The sequence below is a fragment of the Oculina patagonica genome, chromosome 10, assembly GCF_052425735.1.
Source record: "Oculina patagonica isolate OP01 chromosome 10, crgOcupat, whole genome shotgun sequence".
Classification (NCBI taxonomy): Eukaryota; Metazoa; Cnidaria; class Anthozoa; order Scleractinia; family Oculinidae; genus Oculina; species Oculina patagonica.
Window position 1 is genome coordinate 15832420 of NC_135767.1, and position 26926 is coordinate 15859345.

Sequence of the window (26926 nt, forward strand, 5' to 3'; positions counted from 1 at the left end):
TTGCTAGAGCCAACTAGTCCAGAAAATTAAACAATGATATACCTTCAATAAATAAAAGATGAAAATGTGCTTGCTCAATAGGATTTCATCCTCAAACCTAGAAAAAACACATTTTAAAACAGGCACCAAATGACTCAGGAACATCCCTTGCATGCTAATATGCGAAGCCATCCTAAAAGATTCATCTAAACCAGTGATCCCGCCCATTCCGCCAAGACTAAAGTCTTATTAAGCAGAATCATTCAATAATATTGATAAAAAATTCGATAAGCTCGATAATTTATTTTAAAATGGCTCACAATAGTTTATACCTTCCTTGCCTTTGGCATTCTAAAGTAGTATTAAAACCTACTGATAACATGGTGCAAATAACTTACTGACAAAACTACCCAACAAAGATTATTTCCTACCGATATCACTGGCTAACCAACAAAATACATGCCGATATTTAACCAATTTATATTAAAAATATATGTGCTAAAATGTTTACACCCATCCTATTTTCTGTTCATAAATTTTAGGATTCCCCAGAATAGTTTTATTACGAGCGTTTCCATTAATGTGTGAGTAGAGTTTTAGACTGAAGTTCGTGGTTTCCACTTTCCCTGCTAAATAAATTACTTCGATATGGCTTTGCCATGTTTCCTGTTCTTGTTTGAGAGACGATTCTGTTACCAAGCGTTTTCGCATCTGAACGAAGAATAGCCCTTCCTTCCCAGTCGTGTTAACATCATCTTGCTTATGGCTTTAGAGCTTTGTCCAAAAGAGTCACGTCCTCCACGTGAGAAGGAATTGTCACCTTCAGTAACGGATTCTCTTCCATTGCCTTACAAATTGCGTGCTTTGCATGAACATTTCCTGACCAGCAACGTCGGGCAACCTAAAATCAAAGAAACCAGTTTGAAAAATGTAGGTGAATTCGGTTTCTGCGAGGTCACCAAAGCACCAGTCCAAGATTTCTTTTTTTTACAGGATAACCCTCTGGCGATAATTATCTTGCGATTTTTGTATTTGGATTGGTTCGATTTCGTGACACGAGTTTCCATAATTTCTTAAAACAAATAAAGTGAAATGATTTTCGCAATTCATCGTACATGTTAATTTTAGTGATAAGGCAATTAGTCATAAATTGATATGCGTGCCTTCCAATTAGTGCTTCCTTTTTAAATTTTATTGAGTGCTCAGAGAAAGTTCTCAGTGTAAGAGATCTATCATAGTTAATCTTGCACCAAACTAAATTTTTAAAAGTGCTAAGCCAGCCTCCTACTCAGACTTTCAGTTGGACTCGTCACGAGGGAGGAACGCGTGACGATCCCAAATACTCTGCGTAGGAGGCTTGTACCAGGCATGACTTCAATTTTAGTTTATGCGTTGTCTTACTCCGTTATTGACATCCCAGGACAACATCAAACGGGCCCTGTCACCAGCCTCCTGCCATGTAAACAAACAAACAAACAATTCGTATTACTCCATCTAGAAGAGTTTTAATTTCCAACTCTATACATTTCTACACAAGTATAAAATCACATACAAAGGTGACCCCCCCCCCCCCCCCCACAAGGTTTATAAACCAGTGATGCTTGGAACAGTGGTCTTTAGAAGTTAACTACTGTCCATCTAAATCACGATTTAGATTACGTAAAAGATTACGTAAAATATTCGTTTAACGTAAACTATTCTTTAACCCAACCCAGAGCGAAGAAAAACATATACGTGAAGCAAACATTATTTCTATTCAACAAATGCGCGCATTGCCCATATATGGTCAGCATGCTATAATAATTGTGATCTGTCATCTGTACATGACAGATATCCTGCGATATACGTGGGTTGCGAAGATTCGTCCGAAGTCTTGCAAAGCGCTGCATCATCACAGTTTTTCAATTTGCAAAATGTGTTTTGTTGACAGTTTGTCGAATAATAAAACAATTATCCTGCTCAATCTTGCGGAATATCGTCTGACTTTAGTCAAGTACCTAGGCTAAGTTTCAGGCGATATTCCGCGCGATTTCGCAGGATAATTGTTTATTATCAGCAGATTTAAAAGTTTGGAAAACAGCAGCAACAACAACAACAACAACAAAACGCACACACGCAAAAAAAAAAAAAAAAAACTCACTTGAGATCCATCTAAAACAAGACCAAAGCCTCCGTTGACAACTTCACCCCTAAAATAAATATATGTAATAAGTAAATAAATAACAGTTTTAATGGTCATATTGTAAGGCTTCACACAAAAAACTTTCGTTAAAAGTTTAGTTAGAACCACCTTGTACAGTATAATAAACAGTACCAGCCCTTGGAAGCTACAATTTATTCTAGGTTTGAATTTGACAGCAAGACCCAGCTTACCATCCCACTCCTCCACCGTTATGAAGCGCTACCCACGTGGCTCCACGGAATGAATCTCCGATAGCATTTTGAACAGCCATGTCTGCAAATAGCGAAAAAAAAAAAAAAAAAAAAACATTTACAAATGTTTTTGTGCCCACGCTTAATGTAGCTGTCTCTATGTGAGATATCGTTCATAGCTCATTTTCGCTTTCGTACCAGTTTACCTTGAAAATATACTGACGAAATATTCCTTTGTAGAATCATCAATGCCATTTTAAATTGAGCAAGTTACAGTAGAGCAGTTACAAACCTGCACAGAAGCTGGACCCATCGTAAATGTTTGAAGTCTCTCGAAATGGGCTAATAAAAATAAATAAACAAAGAATGGATTACGACAAAGGCTTGTCAGTCGCAAGTTATTTGAACAATTTAACGTAAAGTTTTATTCTAGCCTGAATTTCAGATGCCTTCTTTTCTCGCCTCGATTTTCGCCGCTCCCTCGAGTCCGAGTCCGGTGTTTATTCCACAAGGCAATGACGCATGGCGACCAGAGAACTAATGTTCAGGCTAGTTTTATTCCTGAACTTTTGGAATAACAATTTTACAATACTTCTGGATGTTATCAATGTCGTTTACGTTAATTTTGCCACTTAAAATGGTAATGAATTTCCACATATTAAAACAACTCAGTTCGGGAAACAGGAAATTATCAAGTTTCTTTATGCGTTTTAGACAAAGGACAGAAACTACACGATAAACAAAAGCAAAACAACATGAGTAAGTTTGCCAGTTAAAAACCACAGAAATGTGCTGTAAATGTAATATTTACCTGTCTGTGCCACTGACATCGTGGTGGTCTCGACTGATAACAACACAACCCTAATAAAATACAGTAAACAAGGTTATTAAGGTTGACAATATACTCACGTCATGTAAGTGAACATGAAAATACTTGCCAGTAATCGTTTTTCACTTATGGCTTTGTTGAATGCCTCTGCCAAGGCCACCCTACCCCTCTGATCAGAGTAGAGGATTCGCGCTTGGGACCCAACCACCTGCAAACGAAAATTAAAAATCTCAACCGGTTAAGTTTTAAACAACAAAAACACCAACAAAATACAAAACAAGTCAGTCCTCAAAAACATAAAAGAGAAATCTTCGAGACAAAATACATATTCTCGTTTGAAGTTTTAGTTTTAGATCCCACCCACAAAGCACGCACAAAGCACCCACAAAGCACGCACAAAGCACGCACAAAGCACCCACAAAGCACGCACAAAGCACGCACAAAGCACTAATGAAAACGTTCATAAATTTGGTTGGACTGGTCCAGAGAATGGGCGGACAAACATGGAAGCTTTCAATTTTCCAACATGCATCTGTTAATTCAGCATGTTTATATATGGTGACATATCTTGGGCGAAGAAGAATACTGGAAGGATAGTTGATAACAAATTGACCCAGCATTAACAAAGTAACAATTTAGCTTTTTTAAAATGGACACCAAAGAGCCCAGAGCTGAGTGTCCGTGTTATAAAAGTGTGAAGCAGCAACTCTTCACGAGATTTACCCCGTTTACACACTCACAAACGTTTTCATAAATAGCACTAGTTTTTTAGCAAAGAAATATTTTTACTAACCAGATGATGTTGTTGCGCTTCCTCGATCCATCTCAGGTTATCTTCATATTGAGCTTTTACGTCCGCTGGTACTGAAAAAAAAGTCAACAAAATGTATGCAATTCAAGATAAGGCTAACCGTTTGGTCACAGAAAAAGTTCCACTTTTTGTAGATAACCCAGAAAAAATCTTTAGTGGATGCCTCCTGTATAGTTCCTTTTATCAATAATCTTTACCTTCAGTTGCCTGAACACACGGAGAATCAAGTCAAACGGTTCCTTGCTCAGATAAATAGAGGATATTACATGGTTGCGCGGAGATATGAAATTTATCTTCGAGTGTTCAAATCGATATCTCACGAGTGAGCGCAGCGAACGAGTGGGATATCGATTTGAACACGAGAAGATAAATTTCATATCTCCAAGCAACCATGTAATATTCTGTTTATTATATAAACCTACTAATTACGATGGTTTTGACGATTTTCCGAAGATTGCCGACCATTTTCCGAAGTTTTCCGAAGATTTGCAAAATGTTGTCCGAAGGTCGTACGAATGTTTCCGAACATTTTCCGAACTTTTCCGAAAATTTCCGAAGATATCCGAAGATTGCCGAAGATTGTCGAGGAAGATCCGAAGATCTTTCGACTTAATATCGATTTACTTTGGCTCATTCAGCATTGAAACAGGGCAAACTTGTCAGAAATTGTTTAGAAATCGATATCTTCACATGTGAAAATAACATGTTATTTTCACGTGTGAAGATATGATTTTTTCGCGCGAAAGATTTCCTGGTATTTCACTGATGTTTATATAATAAATTAAATTATTATTCCACTATTGCGCCATTTTACCATAATAGGTCAAAAGAACGCGCAAAATATGCCACGTTATTACACAGTAGAACAGGGCAAAAATACGGGCGAACAAACTTACGGAATACGGACCCAAACTAAGTAGAAAAATTGGTGGAATAATAAATCCCTTATTCGATGGTTTAACATGTAATACGAGCGGACATTTTGCTCGTTGCTCGTATTTTTCCTCGCCCTCACGGGGCTCGGAAAAATACTACGCAACTTGCAAAATATCCGCGCGTATTATATGTTAAACCATCGAATAAGGCGTATGTATTGTTTGTCGACTTTGCAGAAAATTTTTCACAACTCCTCACTGTCAGAACCCACTAGCTATAGCATGAGTGATGTGTATACAGCCCTGGCCAAACGGTCACGCACTCAGATGCAAGTAGTCGCAAGTTGAACTTGCGTACTGACCTGCGTTGGCTGGCCAAACGGACCCGCAAGTTTACTCGCAGCAAGTGCACGCAAAGTTGTCAGAAAAAGCCATTTCAGTGCTACTGCGCGCGCTGCAGTTCGGTAGTTGAAGTAAAGAGCAACATTTGCGTTGACTTGCGTTGGGTGGCCAAACAATGAAAACTTGCACCGACTTCCGTCCGCAAATTTGATTCCGACCGAAGTGAACATACGTTTTCGCAAGTCAACGCAAGTGGACGCAAGTTGAAAACTTAATATGTCTTCTTGCGTCTACGTTTGGCACGCATTAACAGAGGAAGATACAAACGCTTAAATACTTAGGCTTACATCCTTCTGCCATTATTTCTTCAAAGACTTTCTTGGCAATCTCGTCCGTTGTTGCGAGATCAGCAGCCAAACCAGAGGTACAAACCCACCTTAAAAATGCAATAAAAACATTACAAATGTTTTAAGTACTTAGTTCAAAAACGATATCTGCGCGGCACCTCAAAGTTGATGCAAATATGAAATAGCAGTTCGCCACATAATTAATTTGTGACGAAGCCGACTGATAACTTTTAATGACGTGTGGTAGAACATAACTTTAAATCTTATTTTATTTTACCTCGATTAATTTGTTTTGCCTCGTATACAGAAAAAGGTCGCCTTTAACTTCGGACGACCGTAATGCCGTTAAATATCTGTCTGAAAGAAGCAGCAACTCAGAGACGCACAGAAGACACCAAATCATTGCCATCAATTACTGTCGTTTTAATCACGATGGCAACAAAATAATTATCAGAGAAATGACAATAAACTCACTCTCTGTCTTCGTCTAGACCTTTTGTATGTACGAGACACTTTTTCGTTTTTCAAGATATTATGGTCAATGTCAAAACTAATCCATTGCTCAAGTCGAAATAGAAACATAAAAAAAGCTAGCATTGTGGAAGACAGTTAACAAAAACTCAGAGTTTTGTCGTTTCACGGTGTTAACAATTAAACTAACATGTATTACGCACGCGTGGAGGCATTTTTCTGCTTAATTCCCGCCGCGATGTCTTTCAGCTCCGGCTCAGTTTTCTTTTGAAATATAGATTACGTCTACAGAAACAAACAGAGGGTTACTCACCTGAATGGTCCAAATCCGAGGGAGAAAATATCTCTACAAAAATAAATAAAAGGATGTGTTCACAAGTGAAGTCCCCTAACATTATAAACGGAACAAACATCGCAGTTAATGACACAAAAACATACCCCATAATATCTTGTACATAGGACGGGTAGCGAAACACTCCAAGCGGTGCACCTTCTTTACATACGTCGGCTCCTGATGAAAATAAATTAATTAAAACAACAAAATAGAACGACATGAGACTTCCTTAGTACGAGGAACGATATGTTCTGCAGATCAAACTGAAGGAATCGCCTGATAAAATAGACATCTTTCGCAAGCGCCCTTGGCAATTTTATCCGCACCCCCCACTCGATTTACGTCTAAAATTCACCCCGAAAAATTCCATACTGATGACGTAGCTCTATAAAGATCCGCGTAGTGTCTCTGATTGGTTGTTACTTACGCGCGAAAATTCAAAACCGAGTAACAACCAATCAGAAACGCTAGCCGAGCAACTAATTAGCGCTTCACTGTTCAACACAGTTTGTTGAAAGGAAGGATTAGCGCTCTTGAAAAACATCTACTACATTTTTGTTTGCTGTGTTGGTTTTCAACATTTGATCATAAAATAGTAAAATACAACACCCAAGACTATTAAAATGGGACAACGTGAACCAGAATATAAGCGTTGCGTTTTAACGCCAATAGTTTCCTAACTGGCTGTGTCTTAGACTGTAGTTACTTAATCTTAATACGCGGTACCTCCCTTCTCCGATCCGCAAAGGACTCTTTTATTTTTCGCGTGAACGGGCACGGAAATGCCCGGGAAAGAAGGAGGGGGGGGGGGAGAGGTTAATTATTTTTTAGCATCCCCCCTCCACTGAAAGAGCCTCTGCAGAGGAGAAAGAGGCGGTACTATGTTTTCAGTTTATGTCAGAGTTCCGACGGACGTTATTGTTTTACCTGCACGACTGGCCTCTAGTAAAAACGCATTTCCGTAGTCCCAAAAGAACATTCCACGGGCTGTGAGTTTATTAATAGCTGCAACCTGGCGACGTAAGCTGCAACATAATCATTTTTTGTCAGTTTTCGTTATTCGTTTTTGAACGATAATTAATTATTATTAATTAATTATTCCTGAATAATTTTTTTCTTACGATTAATAGCAAAATAATCATATTCACCTCTCTTGTACCAGGGCTTTAAATCTTTCTGGGTCGTGTTTCATAATTTCATTTGCTTCATCAAACGTAACCTAAATCAACATTAAACAACAAGTAAAATTGATTAAAAGATGCAATCCTTAACTTGCACACTATTTTAAAAAAGTAATGTCAATTACATTTGATGATATAATTAAAGTGTAATTTTAGTCTACCATAAATGACTCTCGTTACGCACAAACTTAGCAACCTTTGCCTATCGATATCCTTTTTTTTTTTTTTTGGGGGGGGGGGGGGGGGGGGGGGGACGTGTTCCATACATAGAGGATGGAAATGATGTATCGTGTTGAAAATTATTTGCATAACATTAAAACAGAGAAATACATTGCCTTTGAAATACGGGTCATCTAAGACAAATGCCACATCATCTCGGTACAGCTTGTTTTATAATTCTTATAGCAAGTCAAGTTGCGTTTGAGGTCGGTTATTTTGGAGGCTCATAATTATATTTAAGGATTGCTAACAACTGTGAAATTTTATCCCCATTTTCGGAGAATTGCTCCTATCGGTCGGTCGTTACTCTCGGGACTAGTTACATAGTGTTACCATGTGCACCACGTAATGATCATATCGCCGGCATATTGTCACAATATTGCCACCACACTGTCACCATATTGGTACCATATTACTACCAACCTGAACAGGATAATATCCACCATTGAAAGGATTATGGAGTGAAGTTTGGTCAGAGCCCAGTTCTACGAGAACCTCACCAGTGCTTTCATACTCTTGCACCAAACGTTCCCTAAAACGACAAGACACAGCTGTATGAGTCACAAATTAATAAAAAAAATCATTGAGTTCTGAATGCCAAAGGACTGAAGGAGATGTTACCATAAGTCCACGACATTGCCATGATATCCCAGACTGTGTGGCTTCTTCAGCTGCCGAGCTTTCCTGTAAGAGCAAGTTGGTGTATAATTTTGCCGTTATTGTAAGCTCTGTTCCAGTGGTTAGGCTAGTTGGGAAGCAGGATAAAGAATGTGCGAACAAAATATCATAAAGACAAAAACAAACAAATATTAAACGAAAAGAAAAAGAAACCAAAACAAAATTAAGTTTCACTTCAATCTATCGCCATTTTCATTCGCCTTTCTTCATGCTAATCCCGTTTTTCGAAGTCGTGAAGCAGCAGGGGCGGATCCTGGATTCTTCAGAGGGGGGTGAATGTTTTCCAATAATATTTTTGTTTACTATCTTGTTCCAGCCCCATTTTTTTTATGAGGGAGGGAGAGGTGGTTTCAGGTTTTAAGGCAGTTTTTTGAAAGTGGGAGTGCAAATTATCTTGGGCCTGAGGCCATTATTTCATGGAGCCGTAGGCTCCATCCCCCTGGGGGGTCTGGGGGCATAGCCCCCCTCAGAAAATTTTGAAAAGTTGTAGCCTCTTAGACGTGATTTTCACGATTCTGAGCAGCTTTATACAGCTGTCAATTACGTTGTTAAACCACTGTTTTCCTTGATAATTTGGCAAAATATTCTTTCCTCAACTTACCTTGAATTATATTTCGGAGAAAAACCCTAGTTGTTATGAATTGAACAGTGATTGAAATTTAAAGTTGACAGGCCATGAACTTACAGAAAAGAAAAAGTATGCGTTTTTTTTTTGCTCACCCACGTGCGTGGAAATTTTTAAACCCTTGGCAAAGTAGCCTGGGGGCAACTTTGGCGACTTTGCTTGCTTGTAAAATCGCTTTCAATTGATGTGTAAAAACGGTAAGAAAACTCGCTAAAAAGATGTGAATGGAGAAGAAAATCATTCCAGCAAGGCTAAAACAACTCTTGAAAGCTAAAAGGAATCTATTTTTTTTTTAAATTATACACACGTTTTGTTACATTAAGCCAGAAGTTCGTAAAACAGGCTGTCAAAAATCTCCAACAAAATAATGGCCATCCTTAAAGGCTTTGAACGGCCGCCTGATTATGAAAGGTGGATGGACATTGTCCTTATGTTCTATTTTAATATGTTTGGCCTGGTTCACACTAGCGACATAACGACATAACGACATAGACATAACGACATAAAGAAAAGTTCAGATCTTTCCTTATGTCGTTTGCTTATGTCATTATGTTCCAACTATGTCGTTATGTTTTTTTGTTCATACTGGTGACATAAAACATAATGTGAGGTTTTTTTTGCATTTGCGTGACCTTGCCGTTATGTCGTTATGTCGCTAGTGTGAACCAGGCCTAAATTTTCATTTTTCTGGTGGATTAAGGGGGTGGCTAGCCACCCAATCCACACCCCCCCCAATCCACACCCCCCCCCCCTGGATCCGCTCCTGAGCAGCTCTCATCAGCTTGCAATTCTGCTGGTCCTCAAGAGTAACCGTTGCTGTTGTTTTGGGGGGTTAGGGAAATTGTTGCTGCTGTTTGTTCTCTTGAAGGGTTGCAAGCTACTCATGTGAGACTCTGTGAGAGGTGCTACCCGGCGGACTATTTTATCGACTCGCCATTCTTTGTGCTAATATCGCTTTCATGGTGCTACTTCCCAACTAACAAACGCCTGAAACCTGCTTAATTATTGCAAGTTGGTAATTCCATAAATCCCATGAATTTTTGTAAAGTGTTTGCTACATATACATGGCTTGAAACTCGACTGTTATCTTTCTTTCTACTTCATAATGGAGTCAAGATGACTTTGAAACGCCATAGTCTTATTTCGCTAATTTTTATAGTAAATTGTATATCGAATTAATTTATGTTTTCTTATTAGAATACATGGCTTGTGTACATTTATTAATGATAAGCGTTTCAACGATAATTCACAAAGAACACTAGTAAGGATTTTTTAGGGTTTTTAAGTGTTTTATATACAGTACTTGATCAGTTCAACACAGACATCCACATCAGAGGTATATTCCATTAACCATCTGAGAAGAAAAGCAAACTATGATGTAAGTTACTGTAGCTGAGAGTAGTGCAGGGAAAATGCTAATGCCAAATTAAAAGAATGTGAATAAATTGGAAGTTAGCCATACCCTTGGTCATGCCTCTTCTTTAAAGCAGCCTCGTCAACCTACAAGTCAGAAAATTATCTGAGTAAGTATTCCTGGTGTGCAAGGCCATTATGAATTGAAACAAAAATGAATTAACTATTGAACAGATATACAAAAGGCAAAGCGGCAGAGCAGAAATGGAAGGAGAGAAAGAGTGGGGAGAAAAGGAAGGAATGGACAAAAAGATTCACCCACGGATGGATGGACAAAAAGGATTTCAAATAGATAGGCCATACCTCAGCCACTACACCAATACAGCCTGCAATAACAGCAGCTTTTGCTTGAGCTCCACTCATTCCACCGAGGCCAGCAGTTAGAAAAACCTAAAAAAAACATACAATCATGTTGTTCTGAAAGCATATATGTGAGCTGCAGATAATTAAACAGATGAAATATATTCACTTTGTCATCTACTCTGCATATATTCTGTTTGTCTTCTACTCAACATGTGGGAAATAAGGACCCACAATTGACTTGCTCCCAACATATCAAGGCTTCATAGCTCAGTTGGTAGAGCAATGCACCGGTATTGCGGAGGTCATGGGTTGAAATCCTGTTGTAGCCTTGAAAAAAAAATTCAGGCTTAAAAATGCAATTACTTAAATTTCTATCACACTGCGAAGATCATTTCATTCATTTCGACATGTAGTTGTGTATGATGAGCATAAATTATGACAAAATGACAAAACAGACATACAGGGGTTGTGGTGAGATGTTAAGACTTAAACAAACATATGAACAAAATACAAACAAACATTACACGGTATCTGGGAGGCCATGGGTTGATTCCCGTCGGGGACTCAGAATTTTTCTCTGTCCCATGCTCAAGTCATGTTGAACACTTCATCTTCATTATTTATCACCGAGCTTAAAATTTACCATCTTTATTATTTTCTACATTTAACTTGATGAATTCGACATTGCTGATCCTAGCAGTATGCAGGACGTGTGTCACTTATCAACCTAGTAAAATGGCCCAGCTCACAACGAGTCAGTCTCTCATAGCTCAGTTGGTTGGAGCGCTCAACCGGTATCTGGGAGGCCATAGGTTCAATTCCTGTCGGGGACTCAGAATTTTTCTTTGTCCCATGCTTGAGTCATGTTGAACACTTTATCTTCAACATTACAATGTTAATGATTTATTTTGTTTATTTTATTAAAAATTAAGTATACCTCAAGCATGGCTCTGAAGAATGAATCAGATGTACACTACATTTATTCTAACTGTTGTACATGTACCTTTCCTCTGAGATTGTTCACTCCTAATTGCCTTCTTCCAGCATTTAAAACAACAATCTGTACACACAAGAAAAAGGAAAGTTGCATTTGAAAGTTCTATTGGGTAATGTTTATCGACATGTGGGCTTTTAATTCTTTCATCGGACCTACCAAGGTGCTTTTTAATCATTTAATGAAAGAGTATAACGATGTAATTTATTAGTGATTATTTTTTTTCAAATTTCAAAAAGGAGAAGGAAAAAAAAGATTTTTGACAGAATGAAAACTTTCAAGGGGATAAGGAAATCAATAATTACTCGATTACATAATACAAGGCAGTCTATGCCTAAGGCTGTACTGTTTTTAGAATTTATTAAACTAATCACATGTCGGCAATACATGCAGAGAGCTACATGTTGATAATTAACCATTAAAAATAGGTCCGCAATGTGTGCAGAGAAGCTAACATCATAGTGTTGCAATGCGTGCAGAGAGCTAGATACTGATAACTAATGATTATATCCTTTTTTGGGTGAGGGTTGTGGATCTGATTTACATATTTTGAACATGGCATACTCAATAAGGTCTGGTATGACTTTTATTTTCAGTATCACGCAACTCACTGTGGTTCCATGGACTATCCCTTGAGGACCAATGTAACAGTAACTCCCAGCTGTCATTTGACCATACATAGTCACACCTAATGCAAACATCTTGTCATACAGCTCTCTTGAGGAGTAGTTTGGAATAACCTGAAAAACAAATGAAAAACAGACAAACAAAGAATAGTTAGAGTGGCAGGGGCGGATCCAGGATTTTTCAAAGGGGGGTGGCTGTTTACCAATATGTTTGTTTACTATTTTGTTCAAGCCCCCAGTTCTTTTTTCATGGGGGGACGGGGTTTCAGGTAGTTTTTTGAAAGTGGGAGTGCAAGTTATTCTGGGTATGAGGCCCATATTTCATGGAGCCGTAGGCTCCATTCCCCTTGTGGGGTCTGGGGGCATGCCCCCCTCAGAAAATTTCGAAAAGTTGAAGCCTCTTAGACGTGATCTCCGCGCTTCTGAGCAGCTTTATACAGCTGTCAATTAAGTTATTAAGAGGGCGTCTTTCTTAGAAACACCCACACAATTTCGCGTAAAAATAATTTTGCCTGAAACTCTGTCAACTGAAAGACTTTACCGAGGTAAGAACTAAAACAGATTTGGTTTGATTTGAAATGATATTCTGGCCGCGTTAGAAGCCATAAAATATTTTCCCTTGTCAGCCCCCGTCACAACGTCTCGAAAATTGAAAAATAGGCACTTTTCGTAACACTGTAAAATATTTCTTTCGCATCATCTAGCCGCAAATTTTATATCAACTTGCTCATAAACCTTTCTAGTTTTCCAAGAAAGTCACAATTTGCCTCTCAATTTTCCTGAAAAGACAAAATGGAGCGTAATATGACCACTACTAATCGCCTTCGAGCGAAGGCTGTAAATTGGCTTCGATTTAGAGGCTATTTTTAAAATTTTGGGACCAACCTAATACTTCTAGCCTATACAGCCGACTAGAGTAGTCGTTAATCTGCAAATATGTGCAAAATCCCATGTACGTTTTCAATATTTCAAAAGTTGTGACCGTTTTTATCAGCACATGTACCAGCATTTTCGATTTTTTCGCCTATATTGAAATCGAACTCTCTCGAGCAGATTTTGACACACATGCAGCCTACCTGCTTCTCATCTCGGTTTATGTCCAACGTTAGACGGTTAACAATCCCCAGATTGCTAAATCCCATAATAACTCCAGCAAATTGGTAGGTATTGCTTTCAAAACTTAAGCACCACGGCATCTATCGAGTCACTTGTTGGCGAGCGAAAGCCTGAATCCAAGGCTACATTTCGCACTAAATAGCCCATTGAACACCGTTTCAGAGCCGTTTTTCTTCAAGAATCAGTCAAAAGACACTCCGAGACTGGTATTCAGAGAACATAGCCGCAATTCGAGGTCTGAATTCCGAAGAAACATCACCATTTACAGCGTACATCTCGACAATATCGATACGGTGTGATGCTGCTTCCGCAGAGGTCCGCATAAATGGGGAGACCGCTGATCGCTTGTGCCAACAAGGCAATGTCACTATAATTTTTTTAAATCAAATTTGGAAAGCATGCGCAATTTCGAGTTTTAAATAAATCAATCCTATACAAACAGGATGGGCCCTAAGCAAACCGAGGAGCAAATTTAGAATTTCGCATAAGGTTAAAGAATACCTTACGGCACGGTTTACACTAGGAGGAAGAACTTGGCGAAAGGCGGACCCTTCCCCATAGACGTACAGGCCGGGGGGGGGGGGGGGGGGCAGGGGGGGCTGCAGCCGCCTCAAATTTTGGGCAACTCAGATTTTTGGGCAGCAAGAGAAATTTGGGCAAAGCCAGTTTTTAAAGAAGTTTTTTTTTTCGAAGAGATAGATATTTTCTATTTTAAGGGGATCATTTGTTGATATACATATTTGTAATTTTTTTACTGTTGGACACTGTACTGCAAATATCTGTCACAGTTAAACACCTGATATAGAAAGCTTCTCTGCGTTACTAAATTTTATAAAATCGACGGAGACATTCTGGAAGCCGAGCAGAAAATGTGCGCGAGTTTTCGTCGTGTGCGCGGATTAGGCTACATGTCTGTTTCAGAAATGCAAGAGAATGATCTATTTGACAAGTTTTCAGAGTTTCCTTACGTTCTTCATATCCGTGAGAGATACCTGCTACATCGTGTTCTGCAGAACGATCATTCAGTGCGTTGCGCAGATTGAAAACTTACCTCCGCAGCATGTGATGGGGCGACAACGTGTCAGTATGGCCAATTAAAAAACAAAAACAAAACAAGTGTTTCTCGTCCCCGCCCGATTCATTTTTTGGGGCCGCCTCTCTTTTTTATTATTTGGAAAAGTTAAAACAAACAAAAACCAACAATGTTTACTTTCACTTTGTACGGAGTAAGACATGGCTTTTGTCTGCGTTTAATACAAACTAAGGCCCAAAACTTTAAATCCTTGTTACACTAGGTCCGTACTTGATAGGTCAATTAACTTGCAGGATTTATTTTGGAAGTTTGCTTCTGGCCTGGAGAATTTGACGATGGAGGAAAAAATATTAGTGTCACCAATAGGTGTTTAAAGCGCTAGAGCGATTGACACTTAAATCAAGTTTACTACTTCTACATCAATATTCACATATTCGAACAACACAGGTATGGAATGCAACAAAATTATAAATAATTAAAAAATAAAAATAAAATGCGCCCAGCCGCTCTCTTTTTTTATAGAAATCGGGACGAGAAACATTTGTTTTGTTTTTTTACTTGGCCTAAATAGGCCAATTCCGATATATTAATATTCTAACTTGGCTCCGAGGCTTGGGGGAATAAAACAAAAGAAATGATTTATTCATTCCTGAACCTCGACGTGATATCTTTTGTTTTATTCCCCCAAGCCTCGGAGCCAAGTTAGAATTTTAATATATCGGAAATGGCCTGTTATTACTTGCCATCGCACTTATTAGCATTTTATGGGCATGTTCCAACTCTGTAGTCAACAATGACATGGATTGTATGGTTGATATCTTCGGCCGTCGAAATGGTAGAGACAGCTATTTCTTTTAACGTGCTGTACGAGCTCATATGATAGATTCTTATATAAGAATTTTTCACTTCATTTGAAAGCCTATGTTAGTGCTTCGTATGAACCTCGTTTCTTCTCGACTGTTTCGTAAAAATTTGGGCATGCAACTTGCGAGAATTTTTTTGGGCAAATGTCTCACCCCCTCTGGCAAAAATTGCCCGTACGCCTATGCCCTTCCCAAGTTGCAGTAGACATGCGAAATGCCAAAAATGAAGACAATGAACGTATGTTTACAAGAACAGAGTGGCTGACGAAGAGCCAAATCCAGCGCTTTTTCTCCCGACTAGCAGCAAAACATCGCAAGGATCAGGGTGTGGTCGGAATGTCACCCGATGACGAGAAAGATGTCCAATGCCTCCAAGAAAATTCCGACAGACAAGTTCTGGTAGACGAGGTTAATAGAGAAATCAACGTCTCGCATCCCATCTGCTACGACACGTATGACTTCTGTGAACGTTACCACAGCAACACGCTTCAAAAATTCAATGTGGTCATGCTGAAAGCCATCTGTAGCCACTTTGAGATTCATGTAAAATCAAAAGAAAAAAGCAACTTCTGATAGACAAGGGGACGGATATGATTCGTGAATGTAAATGTGTTTCTGACTAAACCATGTTAAACATCCCGTAAGAGTAACAGACAGTCGTTGAGTAGTCTTGGCTCCATGCCTTGACATAGCTGTGCTTTTATTACGTTAAGTCCTCTTATTCCTCTCATCAAAAGGCAGGCAGGCTAAGAATACTACATCCTATAAGTGGTTTTCACTGTTACGCCGCCAAAAATAAAACCAAAACTATTAAGTAAAAAACAAAATATTACAGGTTGTAGAAAACTGCTATATAAACTACCGTTACTTGTCCAAGTCTCAGATCTGTACATTATTCTGTACTCAAGTTATCCGTCAAATTGTTTCACGCAAATTTGAAGAGCACAGACATGTGATCTGGCATTAAATTCTGCTACAAATCCGATCACCCTCACGAAAAAGTAAACATTCAAATAAACACTTCCCGCAAAACCTCAACGCTCAAGTGTTCAGAGTATTAAAAATGGCAAGATGAGGATTTTTTTTTTAAGAAAACGTGACAGCCTTCTGGCGGCCATCTTAGGTCTTGTGTGGCGTGATTTCCGAAATTCAAAATGCTATATCTTACAGTCGGCCGGACTCCAGATCGAACTGTCCGCGGTTCGATCCCTGGCCAGGGTTGCTGTATTGTGTTCTTTAGCAAGTCAATTTTCTCTCATAGCACCTCTACCCACTCGGGTGTATAAATGGTTATCGGCGAAATAATTCTGAGGGGGGGGGGGGGGGGGCGAACTGCGATGGACTAGCATTCCATCTAGGAGGGAGTAGAAAAATTCTAAGCCGCTTAATGCTATCGAAACCGGGATAAGCTGTGACAGTATGGGCCGTTTGGCTCGAGGCTTCGCTTTTAAAATATATTTCTTTATAGGATTGATTTCTTTAAAACTCGAAATTGCGCATGCTTTCCAAATTTTGATTTAAAACAGTTATAGTGACATTGCCTTGTTGGCACAAGCGATCAGCGGTCTCCCCATTTATGCGGACCTCTGCGGAAGCAGCATCACACCGTATCGATATTGTCGAGATGTACGCTGTAAATGGTGATGTTTCTTCGGAATTCAGACCTCGAATTGCGGCTATGTTCTCTGAATACCAGTCTCGGAGTGTCTTTTGACTGATTCTTGAAGAAAAACGGCTCTGAAACGGTGTTCAATGGGCTATTTAGTGCGAAATGTAGCCTTGGATTCAGGCTTTCGCTCGCCAACAAGTGACTCGATAGATGCCGTGGTGCTTAAGTTTTGAAAGCAATACCTACCAATTTGCTGGAGTTATTATGGGATTTAGCAATCTGGGGATTGTTAACCGTCTAACGTTGGACATAAACCGAGATGAGAAGCAGGTAGGCTGCATGTGTGTCAAAATCTGCTCGAGAGAGTTCGATTTCAATATAGGCGAAAAAATCGACAATGCTGGTACATGTGCTGATAAAAACGGTCACAACTTTTGAAATATTGAAAACGTACATGGGATTTTGCACATATTTGCAGATTAACGACTACTCTAGTCGGCTGTATAGGCTAGAAGTATTAGGTTGGTCCCAAAATTTTAAAAATAGCCTCTAAATCGAAGCCAATTTACAGCCTTCGCTCGAAGGCGATTAGTAGTGGTCATATTACGCTCCATTTTGTCTTTTCAGGAAAATTGAGAGGCAAATTGTGACTTTCTTGGAAAACTAGAAAGGTTTATGAGCAAGTTGACATAAAATTTGCGGCTAGATGATGCGAAAGAAATATTTTACAGTGTTACGAAAAGTGCCTATTTTTCAATTTTCGAGACGTTGTGACGGGGGCTGACAAGGGAAAATATTTTATGGCTCCTTACGCGGCCAGAATATCATTTCAAATCAAACCAAGTCTGTTTTAGTTCTTACCTCGGTAACGTCTTTCAGTTGACAGTGTTTCAGGCAAAATTATTTTTTACGCGAAATTGTGTGGGTGTTTCTAAGAAAGACGCCCTCTTAAACCACTGTTTTTCCTTGATAATTTGGCAAAATATTCTTTCCTCAACTTACCTTGAGTTATATTTCGGAGAAAAAGTCTAGTTCGTATGAAATGAACAGTGATTGAAATTTAAAGTTGACAGGCCACGAACTTACAAGAAAGAACAGATATGCGTTGTTTGCTTATCCACGTGGGTGAAAATTTTTAGCCCTTGGCAAAGTGGCCTGGAGACAACTTTGGCGACTTTGCTTGGTTGTGAAATCGCTTCGATGCGAAAAAATGGTAAGAAAACTCGCTAAAAATGTAAACGGAGAAGAAAATCATTCCTGCAAGGCTAAAACAACTCTTGAAAGCTAAAAGGAATCTAAATTTTTAAAATTATACACACGTTTTGTAACGTTAAGCTAGAAGTTAAAACAGGCTGTCGAAAATCTCCTATTTTGGAAAAACAGGGTTGGAAACTAAAATTTCGGAGCACTCGCCATCCGGGCGAGTGACCTTCATATTGCACTCGCCCAGATCAATTTTCACTCGCCCAGTCTTCTTCCATTAAAAAAGAAAAATTTAGGCCCCCTCCCTCTACGAATAATAAAATATACAACTTCAATTTTTAATCACGTTTTGATACTCACTGTGCCACTTTGGTGGTCGATCGCAAAACAAACTGCAATCTATTTCTTCAATGAAAAATTGCCAAATATAGACCTTATTCCACAATAAAAACACGAGCACACTTCAAAAGTTGAAACGCAGTTTTATTTGATACGTATCTCCAAATTCTTGTTGTTGCAAGCGAAATTGTACAGGAAAAGATGCGAGAAATGGCCATCTTGCTGCGTTTCGCGGCTCGGTGGATGAGTCAGTGAATTTTTGACCAGAGGTATTACTTTGTACAAGTACGTCGGTCATGTAACATGCCCCAAACGGAAGCCATTTTTGTCTGTTTACGAACGCGAACACAGCTTTGTTTGAGATTTCAAAATGTTGGTAAGCTATTGGCTTGTGGACAGTGTAGATTATTTTAAAGTGGGAAGTAAAAGTTTCGTTTATTCTGAATAATATATTCTGGATATGACAATCGTACTCGCCAAACCGGGCGAGTGATCCGTGATTTGTACTCGCCCGACAGTTTTCACACTCGCCTGGGCGAGCGGGCGAGCGCTAATTTCCAACCCTGAAAAATGACCGTCCTTAACTTTGAACGGCCGCCTGACTATGAAAGGTGGATGGACATTGTCCTTATTTTCTATTTTAATATGTTTATTTTCATTTTTCTGGTGGATCAAGGGGGGTGGCTAGCCACCCAATCCACCCCCCTGGATCCGCCCCTGAGTGGTAATAAAACAAAATAAATTACAGGTGTGTCAAAGCCTGAGAGCGACCAGATTTTACCAGGATCCACCATAAAAGAAGAGCAATGAACGCAACAATTATCTGTACAATTTGGGAAATTTTGATGTTAGTAACACATATGCCCCTAATTCTTTAGTTGCCCAGTAGGTCAGCACTTAGCTCACAAAGATACTAGGTAAGGTTAAGTCTGTGTTCAGGCCTAGTGATCCATCAGGCCAGAGCTTATCCCAGTTTACATAACATTAAGTGACTAAAAGTATCTCTTCTCCCCAGTAGATGGGATGCTAATTAACCAATTGTCGGGTTACTTCCAGGATGTATTTTCTCGATTAAACGCCGGGCCCCGAATAAACGCCGGGTCTCCAAGATGTATTTGAAAATAAACCCCTTAAACAATTATTAAAGGTTTAACATGCTTTAAAAATAATGTCTAAATATATTGCTGTCAAAAATAATGAATAAAAATCATTTCTGAGAAACATAGGGCTTGAACAAACTCCTGGAATCAAATATTAAACGCCGGCTCTATCGGGCCAAGTTTGAAATAAACGCCGGGGGCGTTTAAACGAGAAAATACGGTAGTTTGCATCTACATGTACACACGTGGGTGGAGAGAGGAACTTTGAGAGTAAAGTGTCTTGCCCAAGAACACAGCACAATGGCCCAGGCCAGGGCTTGAACCTGGACTGCTCGATCCAAAGCCCAGCACACTAACCATCAGATAATGTTGGTCTATCACAGGTTGCACGTGGGTTGCAACAAAGCATTCTGTTGGTTTGCCCAGCAATTTGCTGGAAATCAAAATGTAATATCCTCCTGGGTTAAGATTAAAGAAATAAGAGAATAAAATGTCTACATGTCCATGTTGCTTGTAGCAATCAATAATAAAAACAAATAATTTAAAATTGTCTCACCATGCCATTAGTAATGACAGCTCTTGGAGCAGATGGACTGCTGGGAAACAGTCCCTGTGGGTGACCTGAGCACATTACCAGTGTCTGCTCTTCAGTCATCTCTGACAAGTAATGCATCACAATCCAGAACTAAAAGGAATGGTAATTAAAAGAAAAAGGAGTTTAACAACTAAGTCTAAATGGTCCACAACCAGTCGTGCTTACTTTCGTTGCTGTTATATATCCCGTGTAAAAAAGACACCGGGATCCCGGCGGGATCCCGGCGAGGATCCCGCCACGAACCGGGATCCCGTCAAGATCCCGCCGAGATCCCGCCAAGATGACTATATCCCGCCGGGATCCCGACCGGGAAAAAATTCCCGGCACGTCCGGATCCCGCCAAGAATCTTGCCGAGACTGGGATCCCGCCAAGAAAACAGACTTCCCGCCAGGATCCCGCCTGGGTAGAATTTCCCGCCACGGATCCCGGCAAGAATCTTACCGGGAATTATATTCTCGCCAAGATCCCGGCAAGAAAAAAAAAAAAAACACGGCAAATTTTTCACAGCGTGAATAAATCTCGGTAGCGTTCCCGGCGAGATTCAACTCACTTCTCAGTTCTCACCGGGAAAAGTCGATGCTTTGAAATTCTCTCAAATTCTCACAAATAGTATTATGCTGTGGTCGGAATGCAAGTCATGGCGTGTATTGATGAAATAAACTTAAAGTACTAATGAAAGTAGTAATAAAACCAGTTTGATTTTTAAAATGTCGAAAAAAATATAATACGTGACGGTGAGCCGCGGAGGTAATTCCCAGGAGGAAAGTTTTATCAGTCTAGACGAACTGGCGCGACAAAGAGGCGCGTGATAATAAGTGAAGATAAATTAAAAGATAAGAATTTTTATTGATCCGCGGTCTGTTTTTCAAGTTTTTTTTAACTCTTTCTTTCTTTTCTTACCTTTGAGGAACCTTAATTAATACCTTTGAGTAATCCAATGACAAAAGCCAATGGCAAATTTCTGTCGGCCTTTTTCTTCCAATTGCAAATGCACTCGGGAATCCGCTGTAATTGCGCTTTTTGCCTTGAAAAAACATCTAGATGCTATTTTAATTGTGGCTCCGAAGAGGATATGAAAGAGATTTATATTTTTAGAGCTTATTTACCTTCCCGAAGACCACCCAGATAGCGAAGAATATTCCCGCCTTTTCCCGCAAGGTGTCGTGAACTGAGCGTTTCGATTGGCTGCCTTAGGTCACGTGGGACATTGTACACGCCACCCTCGGGAAGAGAAAAATTTTATTTTCAGTTGGAGGATGGAGTGTTTCTGTGTTTGCTCTTTACAACCAGGGCTGGAAAAATGTGTTTTTTGGCTGCTTTTGTTATGAACTTGAGTTTAGAATCGACCTTACTTCAGGGAAGAGCTCCTCTGTGGAAACTGCTGGAATTTGCTGTTAATTCGAGCGACAGGTTGCCATCTTGTGGGATTCGTCAATGGACTTGTTGAACTTCGAACAGTGGAAGGAGATAGACATTTTGAGTACGGGCCATTTAATGCGAAGTTGTACCTGTTGATGCTTGAGACGTAAACTTATGCTTAAATATTGTATTGTTATTTAAAAAGCTTCGGGAAAGAATGCTCCTTCGTCTTCGGCGGTTTGTTCGCAGATGATCGAAAGATAGTTCGCTCGTTTGGTAGTTCACATCATTGCACCTTCCTTCGCTTGAGCACAAGGTAAAGGTTAGTTGCCTTTATGTATTTGTTGTCTCGTTCAAAACATTTTACAGAAGAATATTCGCTTTTTTGCTTGTGAACTAAAGCTCGCTCTCTCCGACTTGTGCAACTATTGAGAAATATATGTGCTTGGTAGCAAAACTGTGGCCATCTTTTTCTGTAAGCTTCTGTAAATAAATGATGTTGTTTTGATACAGAACCAGTGTGTTTGTTTTGCCGGTATGCGAAACGCCAAGATATGTTTACTATGGTTTTAATTAGTTTGTCAGTATCTGATCTACGCTGTAAGTAAATGCCAGTGAGAATTCCTGCCATGAATATCTTCGAGAAAAGAAATTGTCGGTAACCAAAATTCTTGCCGGGATCCTTGCCATGAATCTTGTCAAGATTTTGGCAGCGGGGAATTTCTCTTCAGGCCAAGATCTTGGCGAGATTCTCGGCAAGATAATTCGCCGGGAATCTTGGCGGGATTATGGCCGCCGGGAATTCGTTTCCCGCCAGGAATCCCGGCCGGCATCCCGCCGAGATCCTGCCGGGATTATGGCCGCCGGGATTTTTATTCCCGGCAGGAATCCGGGCGGGATTCCTGCCGGGAGGCGGGATCCCGGCGGCCATAATCCCGCCAAGATTCCCGGTCCCGTCCCGCCGGGATCCCCGCCGGGATCCCGGCAAGATCCCGCCAAGATCCCGGTTGGTTTTTTACACGGGATATGACGTGACTGAGAGTATTGCCACTCCACCTACAACTGAGTCTTACAAATGCGCAAGGCAGCAAGGCATGCGAGGAAAGGCGGTGAGGCATGCAAGGTGAGGCAGCGAGGCACGAGGCAAACTGCAAGGAAGAAATTCTTACTCCAAATAAAAAGGCTAACCACAAGCTACCTAAGTAAGCTAACTGTAGGCTTTCCAGAGTGCCATTTAGGTTAACCAAGGTGCTATTTAGGCTAACCAGAATAGATCACATGCCTTGCTGTCTCGCACTTTGTGTCCACCCCCTACAACCATTTAGACAATTTTATACTCTTTGGTCTGGTTGCCAGAAGGTTTTGAAGTAGGCAGCTTTATTGTTGAAGCAGGTGGCTGATTTTGCCATCATTTACAGCTACTAAAGAATCAGAGGATATCCAAGCAGATAGTGGCCGGCCAAAAACATAAAGTATGGTAGGTGGTGATTTTTCACCAACTGCTGGCTACTTTTGACAGCCCTGCTTGGTGAAGAAGGGCACTTTGAGAGTTAAGTGTTTGGTCAGGAACATAATGACAAGATGGTGATCTGCTAGACCAGGGCTCAAACCCAAGTGACTCAACTGGCAGTCCAATAGGCCATTTCCGAGTTACCCTTTGCCTCTGTTTCAAAACGAGTCTACGTGCGAAACCATTCAAATGAAAATGAGTTTGATTTGCATGAAAAAGGACGTGTAACTATGTGAAACTCATTTTCATATGAATGGTTTCGCACGTAGACTCGTTTTGAAACAGAGGCAAAGGGTAACTCGGAAATGGCCTATTAAGGCACTTACCATTAGGCTACTCATGTCTCCTAATAGCAACATGTCCGAGATAATGATGGAAAACAGTTAATACATTGATGACCTTGGAAATTTTGTCAATTTGCAAGACAAAAAGTGTGCAATTGTCAAAAATGTAGGTTTTGTGTTTTATGTGATGTCAATTTGCAAGGCAAAAAGTCAGGTGTGCGATTGTCAAAAATGTAGGTTTTGTGTTTTGTTAAGTAAAAATGCAATTCAGGGTATTTTAAACGTTCTCTGTGTTACTTAAGACTTTAAAAATTAAAACCTTAAATTGACTATCTCACCTGAGCCCAGTTAGAAAACACTTGTCCATTTCCTCCATAGGTCACAAGTTCGTGAGGAAACTAAAAAAAAATATTAATTTGACATAATTAAATTATTGTAAGTTGATAACACAGTGGTGGAAATTGAAATTTAAATGGCATGATATGAATTTATGACTTTTTTCTTTTCTTTGTAAAAGATGTAAACTTACTTGAGCTACTCTGGGATCTAGATTGTTCATAATCATGTGCATTATAGCGGCAGCTTGTCTTGTTCTTGCAGGATACTCGTCGATAGGATAAGCACTAGAATCAGAATATAGAAAGTTAAATTTATTTATTAAATTATTATTATTACCGGTACTGTTAATATAAACAATCACTCCCAAAACTGCCCAAGTTTAGAAAATCAAAAGCAATTATGGAAGAAACAAGAATTCCACTTATAAATCAAACTCAATAATTCAGCACGTAAAAGCAAAATTAAATAAATCATGCAGTATCTGGAAATGTCACTGCAGTTCTAAAAATAGCATATAAAATAGTTTTGATTTTATTTCTTCAGAAATGATTCAAGACACTTTCCAAACACCTTTAATTAAAGTTCATAAGTTTAAGGACATATTCTGTGGCACATCATATTTTCAACTCTCTCTTTGGTGTTTTTTAGAAATGTGATAAAGCACTGCCTCTCATATTATTTAATAAATTAAATGAAAGTTACTTCTCAATAGTTTTCATTGCAATGGCTTAATTACTTTCTGTAAAACTAGGTTTATATAATTATAAGGGCTATTGTTCACCTAATTCGCATCTGGTTACCCCTTTATTCAAAAGGTTTTATGAGGTAATTTAAAGAAAGTAAAAAAAATAACTAACCGCATGTCAATGTCTGGTCTGAAGCGATACATGTAGATGTGGCCATATTCCCTTAGTTCTTGAGCAAATTCTGGAGCAAGCGTATGATGGCAAGTGTGCGGAAAATATCTCAAGGCATTCTGCAATGCCAACTGAAAGGCAAACAGTTTAAGATTACACAACAGTTAAACCTTATATATTCCTTGAACCTCCAGGGCGGGACTCTACAACTCAGTACTCTAAGCATCGGTGGCTTGTCCAATTGTTTTTTTTTTTTTTAATAAGATGACAGGTAAAATTTTTAGTTTTGTAAAAAAAAAGACTGAAAGACAATTCTGGTCAACTACATACATGTTTGTTGGCCATAATTTAACTGCTAAAATGCAATAGTTGCTTATAGCTAGAGGAGGACAAAAAACTGGAAAATTATACAATTATTTTATTCTAATAGACCCCTTTAGCTGGCAACTAGTATGTTGGAGAATAATGCCAAGGCTAAAAGTTACATGCATCCAAAAAAAAAAAAACAGTTGGCTGCAAAAATCTAAGGACAACTTTTTTTGCCATGGTCATTGCATGTAATCGCCCAGATCTCGCGGGTAGACGAGCCAGAAGATGAGATCTGGTCAAATCCGATTTGTACCATGTGATTGCCCGTCAGGAATATTTTTTTTTGCTGTATTTGTTAGAAATAGCTTTATAATGCTACAAAGAACTAAAAAGAAATCTTCTTGACTTTTGAGGTTGACTTTAAACAACAAAACATCCCAAAAATGAATATATTTTGATTGTGTGTACGATCTCTAATTTGCATAAAAAAAACATTGAATTCCCTTGGGCCGCATCACACGTTCAAATTTAAGCGCTGTAACAGCCATGCTTTGAAACAGCCAATCAAAAAAATTGAATTTTCTTACTTGACCAGATCTTGCCTTCCAGCTCGTCTACCCGCGAGATCCGGGAATAAGATTACATTGCATGTCGTACATTATACCAGCAAGCAATTAAGGGGTTTTATATATTTTTTTATTTCCCTCTGATTAATCTCTATGATACACTTTATGCCATAATTGCAGGTGAAAGAAAATGATGCAAGTTGATTGCTTTATGTATTTTTTAACATTAATTATGTTAAAAAAAACTTTTTGACAAAAAAATTACTTTTTGCTTGTTTTGTACTTCTCTATAAAACAAGGGGGATATCAAACCAGACAGGGAACATCGCCTACCGTAATGATTCAATTTAGTGCCCACCTTCCAATAAGCGCCCCCCTTCAAATGTGTTTTTGGCAATTAGCGCCCCCATTCTAATAAGCACCCCCATTCTTATAAGCGCCCATATTCTAAAAAGCGCCCCTTTTGTGGATAACTGCCCCTTGGAACTGAAGTCATGTACATCGAATAGATAAACTTATGAACATTCACCGTACCTTACATGCATATATTTACTGCTAAAATGAACAATTTTTTTTTTTAAAATTAACTGAACTTTCAACAATTTGTTACTCTTACTGTTTCTGTTATTGTCAGTTATTTTACGTAATATTTAATAAAGTTTTGTTTTGAACATTTTTTTTTTTTTCAAAAAATAAATAATAAATAAGCGCCCTGTCCCGAATAAGCCCCTGTCTAAAATAAGCACCCTCCCTTGAGGTGCCAAAAGTAAATAAGCGCCCCGGGTGCTAAATCGAATCATTACGGTAATACCCCCATCTGACTTTGTACCAGGCAATAAGTCTCGTCCAATGGGAGCATCAGGAAATTCACGGGTGGGGTTATAACTTTGGATATCCCCAATTTTTGTAGCGGTAATAAGATTTGTCACATGACATTTTAAGACCAATCGTCCAGAAAAAAAAAAAGGATTATATAACAAGCTTACATTTTTTACTAAGATTAGCTTATTTGTTTAGGCCACATCATGACAAGTGGCACATCTAACATGCGCGCAATCAAGATCATTTCAGAGCATCAAAGAACCTAAAGATTAACTTGTAAGCTTGAATAAGAAATCGACAAAATAAGCAGTTCGCAGAATCTGGGGTTTAAATGTGGCAACGATCACAGAAACAAACAAAAATAGTTTAACAACAACATAAAATGCGCAAAGCCCCTGGGCGGGAAGATGCAAAACAAACACCCCTGTTTGAAAGAAATTTCAAAAGAAGACAAAAGATTCCATACCCTCTGCTCATCCGTAGAAAGATTCACTGTTCTTACGGGCGCATGAGGTACAGAATCGTCCCTATCTCGCGGTGAAGGAAGAGGATCTATTGGAAGCCCATCACACAGTTCTTTCAAAGACGCCATTATTTTTTGCCTGTGGTCTATGATTCCAG

At 39.2% G+C, this 26926-nt stretch overlaps 1 protein-coding gene across 1 annotated transcript; it reads right to left on the reverse strand.

The window, feature by feature from the left end:
- Positions 1 to 262: 262 nt before the first annotated feature.
- On the reverse strand, positions 263 to 26924 carry LOC144629014 (urocanate hydratase-like). Its single transcript, XM_078487158.1, has 25 exons — positions 26772 to 26924; positions 24609 to 24739; positions 23942 to 24035; positions 23751 to 23810; positions 20220 to 20348; positions 12386 to 12514; positions 11784 to 11840; positions 10781 to 10867; positions 10527 to 10564; positions 10368 to 10418; positions 8383 to 8445; positions 8185 to 8293; positions 7510 to 7580; positions 7289 to 7386; positions 6466 to 6538; positions 6341 to 6373; positions 5557 to 5645; positions 3975 to 4045; positions 3291 to 3389; positions 3164 to 3213; positions 2645 to 2694; positions 2353 to 2434; positions 2120 to 2168; positions 1381 to 1431; positions 263 to 880 (listed from the first exon to the last, which is right to left on the reverse strand). Exons 1-25 carry the CDS (start codon positions 26895 to 26897, stop codon positions 740 to 742), a joined length of 2031 nt encoding a protein of 676 aa, XP_078343284.1. The 5' UTR covers positions 26898 to 26924; the 3' UTR covers positions 263 to 739.
- Between the last annotated feature and the right edge of the window lie 2 nt (positions 26925 to 26926).

Bases quoted from the DNA above. Each gene is read 5' to 3' on its own strand.
- LOC144629014 (XM_078487158.1), bottom strand. From the start codon at position 26,897: ATGGCGTCTTTGAAAGAACTGTGTGATGGGCTTCCAATAGATCCTCTT. The intron at 5,646-6,340 runs GTGAGTAACCCT...TGCATTTTTAAG, and splicing joins CTCGGATTTGGACCATTCAG to GTGGGTTTGTACCTCTGGTT. The intron at 1,432-2,119 runs GTGAGTTTTTTT...TTTACATGGCAG, and splicing joins TTGTTTTAGATGGATCTCAA to GAGGCTGGTGACAGGGCCCG.